The sequence below is a fragment of the Cygnus atratus genome, chromosome 13, assembly GCF_013377495.2.
Source record: "Cygnus atratus isolate AKBS03 ecotype Queensland, Australia chromosome 13, CAtr_DNAZoo_HiC_assembly, whole genome shotgun sequence".
Taxonomy (NCBI): Eukaryota; Metazoa; Chordata; class Aves; order Anseriformes; family Anatidae; genus Cygnus; species Cygnus atratus.
The window spans coordinates 6,250,265-6,254,689 of record NC_066374.1 but is presented as its reverse complement, the minus strand read 5'-3'; the positions used below and the strand labels follow the sequence as shown (position 1 = coordinate 6,254,689).

Below are 4,425 nucleotides of genomic sequence, written 5' to 3'. Positions count from 1 at the left end.
GAACCTTGCCTGCCATTTGGGTGTGCCAGATGCTGGTGCAAAGAAGAGAACACAGCTACCGCAATCTGTTTTTAAGTTGGCCTGAGAATGCATTTGCTGTGGTGGAGGTGGGGGGGAAAAGCTGATTGCTGCTATAAATCCTCCATGCAATGGAGGCCAGCGCACCATCTGCCCGGTGCCGGGTCTAACACTGACATGTAGTACTGCAGAAACCCTTTTGCTCAAATCCCTGCCGGACTGTGGTTGCTGTAGAAGGGTTGTAGAGCTGGGGGGGTCGCAGAAGGACTGAAATAGCGATTAGGCCTTGACTGCTGCAAGGTGCTGAACATTTGGAACCTTTTAGTATTTCTGGAGGAGTCTAAGGCTTCAAAGAAGGCTGTGGTCTATCCTTGTAGCCCCCCTCTCATCTTTCCCTATTAGTATGGTCAAAAGCCCGTCCATACACAAAGGCAGCAGGAGGGAGACGTACCTGTCTTAAAGCTGTGGGCTGCCTTTTCTCTGGTGAGGTGGTCCTCTAACGCTCTTCCCATATATGGTTTAGCTGTGGTAAATAAAATATTTTTTACAGGTACTATAGGCACAGTGAAACTGAAGTGGGTTCCTAGTTTTGGACCATGCAATTTTAAAATCAGAAGAACCTTGTTCTGGCTTTTAGCAATGCTTTGCTCATCTGACTTCCCCTCTGCCACCACGATGGGCTAAACTTGGCCTGGGGATGCTTGCAACTATCACATTGTATTCCCTTGTAACAACATGGCAGTGAATTTCAGTGCTTCCTCATCTATGTTAAATGCCTAGCAGGTTTGCCTTGTATGTTACAGTGTGATAGCAAGGGACACTTTCACACCTTGTTGAGTTCTGCAGTTTTTGGAGAAGAAACTGGTATGCTGAATTTGAATTCTTTGCACTAGGTAACATATCAAATACAAACAGTTGTCCTGTTAGAACAGGAGATATGCAATGTGTTCTTCCTAATAGGTAGAACAAAGCCCTGGTAGCCTGGAAACGAGCAGTTTATTAATAGAGCATCCCTTAAATGAGGCCGCATCTGCTCTCATGCTGTAGAAAGGCCTGTCTGCCTCTCATAACAAAATATTAATGAGGTAGAGCTTTGTGAGTGTTGGTTGGCCTGTGCAAGTCTCCCATTCTCTTAACAAAACAAACACCTCAAGAAGTGGGGCAGGAGAAAGACCTGCCCTGGTTTCAGTTCTGCATCTTCATTGTGTGTGATCTTGGGAAAGACCTTTTTGTGCTATTTGATTTTTTTGTCCCCATCCTAAGCCCTCTGACACACCAGGATGCTCACCTGCAGCAAAGACAGCATCAGTTTGAGTTCTGCCTTTCAGCAGGCAGAGGATCAGCACATTGGGATATTTATTACTAAGGTCACGGAGGTAGGAGACACGCTGAGCTGCTTCATTCACATCCGTCATGCTGTCATTTAGCCGGTTTTACCAGAAGGACAAGGTGCAGTCTGCTAGACTTCATACACGTATTGCATGCTGAGCAGTAGAGGAATTGATGTAGTGACAAGCATTTAGTGTTTTTTCTGCTTCTCTTCCCTTATTCAAGTTACAGTTTCTTCCCTGAGCTTTGATTAGATAAGGTGTGGATGACTTTTTATGCAGGGGGACTCCTCTTGCACCTTCCCCCTCCTTGCTGCTGCTCAGTTAAGCCTCCAGCCTTCGTAAAGGTCTGGTAACTGAAAGAACGAGGAGCCTGCCCTGGGCAGCGGCTGTGAGCTCTAGCTGTAGCATTATTCTGCCTCTATCACAGGGAGGCTCTTCCCAGGTTAAGTCTGAGCTCTGGAGCAGAACCTATAGCATGTGAACTGTCCACATTCTCCCTGGTGGGGGTAAGGGTAAATGCCCAAGGGAACCCCTGTTTTCAGGTTGGTTAGATTTGCAGAGGAAAGCCTGAGCTTTCAGTTGGACAGATCATGTCATTTCCATGTGCAGTTGTAGCCCAGAAAGCCAACCCTACCCTGGGCTGCACCAAAAGCAGCGTGGCCAGCAGGGCGAGGGAGGGCATTGTCCCCGTCTGCTCTGCTCTCATGAGAACTGTGTTCAGCTCTGGGGCCCCAGCACAAGGAGGACATGGATGTATAAGAAGAGTCCAGAGGAGGGCCAAAAAGATGATCAAGGGGCTGGAGCACCTCTCCTACAAAGACAGGCTGAGGGAGTTGGGGGTGTTGAGCCTGGAGAAGAGAAGCCTCTGGGAGAACCTTTTAACAACCTTCTAATACCTAAAGGGGGGGCTACAGGAAAGCTGGGGACAGACTTTTTATCAGGTAGTAATAAGACAAGGAGTAATAGCTTTAAACAAAAAGAGGGCAGATTTAGATTAGATATAAGGAAGAAATTCTTTATTATGAGGGCGGCAAGGCACTGGAACAGGTTGCCCAGAGAAGCTGTGGATGCCCCATCCCTGGGAGTGTTTAAGGCCAGGCTGGATGGGGTTTTGAGCAACCTCATTTAGTGGGAGGTGTCCCTGCTCATGGCAGGGGGGTTGGAATTAGTTGATCTTTAAGGTCCCTTCCAACCATTCGATGATCATCACCTCTGCAGCTGGAAGAGAAGAGACTCACCCGCAAGCTGAAGCTGATTTAAAGCATGAAGCACTAATTTGACCTTTTTCCACGGAATGCTTTACCTCTCTGTGCAGGGTCCTGTACTCTGCTGGCTGTATTCTGCGCATCCTGCCACAGCGGCAGGGATGGCTGGCTGTCTCCAAGCACACTGCTGCTTACAGCCAATGTGCTGTAAGCTCTAGGTGCCTGCGACACTCTCAGAATTCAAGCAGTCAGGAACTTATTGGTCATTCACGCTTTATTTTCTGCCTTCCACCATGATAATGTGGTACCCGAACTTTGTTTTGACAGGAGGGTCCGTATACACCGGTTTGTCCATGCTGCTCACAGGCAAGGCGAACGCAGCTTCCTGGAAGGGTCCCACCATGGAGCCTCTGGTCATCCAGCCCAAGTCTCCCTGGAAGAAGGAACCACCAGGGTTAAGGAAGGGCTCTGCGCCTCGCCCTGCACCGCTTTTAGGGCCGGACAGGCCGAGGGGCCGCTCGGGGGACAGCCTTACCCCCTGCCTGGCCTTGTCCTCGCTGTACTGCGAGGCCACCTCGCTGAAGCGCACCCCGGCCTTGAGCTTCTCCATGGCCTCCATGGCCTTGCCGTGCTTCTCGCACAGGATGTGCCGCACCTGGGGGGGCAGAGGGGGGCCGTGGCAGCCCGCTGGGAGCGGCACCGCGGGGGCCCCGGTGCCGCCGGTACCCACCTTAACGGAGCTGCCGCCGCCCTTCGGGCCCTGCGCCTTGCCCTCGCTGCCGCCGCTCTCGCCGCCTGCCAACGCAGCGCCCTGAAGCCGGGGCGGGCCTCGGGGAGCCGCTACCGGCCCCGGGCCCGCCGCCCCGCTCCTCGCCCGGCCCCGCTCCCCCGGCCCCGCTCACCCTTGCCGGCCTTGCCGCCGCCTTTCCCCTTCGGAGCCATGGCCGCCGCCGCCCCGCCCCGCGCCGCCGCCGTGAGGCCCCGGCCGGCCCCCGGGCCTGCCCCCAGCCCCCAGCCCCGCCTTTTTTTCTTTTTTTTTTCGCTCTATCTTTCTTTTCCTCCTTTCTTTCTTTCTTTCTGTGTTTTTTTTTTCTCTCTTTTTTTTTTTTCCTGAGTTTTTCAGCCTGGCTCCTAATTACAGGCTCAATTCTGCAACCCCGCGAGAGGGAAGGGCGCAATGTGCAAGCAATGGGAGAGGGTGAAAAACGCCACAACCAACAGCCAACAAATAAGCACAAGAGCCTCTTTCCAAGTAAAATCCAGCACGGGCTCTGGGCAGGGACCCGTGCTCCCTGGGCTGGCACGGATCGCCCCAGCCCTGCTGAAGCTGTGCCCTCAGCCCCCATCTCCCCGGTGCTGCCTGGCACCAGCCGCATCATTCTTCCCCCAAACAGGGAGGCTGGGGCGTGCCAGAGCAGGCAGAAATACACGAGGAAATAAAGCGCAAACTTCCCAAACACCCCGTTTCTTCAGCAGGCACTGTCTGGCCCTTTCTTGCTCCGAGGAAGAAGGGGGCTGGTGTTTCTGCTTAGCCCTGCCTTCTGCCACGCTGCTCCCAGCCCCTGGGTGTCACTGGCCTGCTGCCTCTCGCCGTGGCCTGGTGAGGACTCACAGGGGGGATCTGCTTGTGCCATGGGGATCTGCGTGTGCCATGGGGATGGTGGCACTGTCGGCAGCATGGGGACAGCGCTGGGGTGGAGCCCCTGCCGTGTGGGTAACCCCTGGGCGTGGGCAGGACGGTGGGAACCCCCCAGAGTAACGCGGGTGCAGACCGGAGCACGTCCGCCTGTGTTTCTGCACCTGGCTGTGTTTGGCCAGCAGCTGTAGGACCCCCCAGCAATGGAAGCTGCAGGTGTTTGCAGGAGGCGCAG

The 4,425-nt window shown here is 54.0% G+C and overlaps 1 protein-coding gene across 1 annotated transcript; it reads right to left on the bottom strand.

Moving 5' to 3' along the window:
- Positions 1–2,810: 2,810 nt before the first annotated feature.
- On the bottom strand, positions 2,811–3,561 carry PIN4 (peptidylprolyl cis/trans isomerase, NIMA-interacting 4). The gene is made up of 4 exons (XM_035541392.2): positions 3,457–3,561; positions 3,285–3,349; positions 3,090–3,209; positions 2,811–2,987 (listed from the first exon to the last, which is right to left on the bottom strand). Exons 1-4 carry the CDS (start codon positions 3,494–3,496, stop codon positions 2,829–2,831), a joined length of 384 nt encoding a protein of 127 aa, XP_035397285.1. The 5' UTR covers positions 3,497–3,561; the 3' UTR covers positions 2,811–2,828.
- Positions 3,562–4,425: the final 864 nt, after the last annotated feature.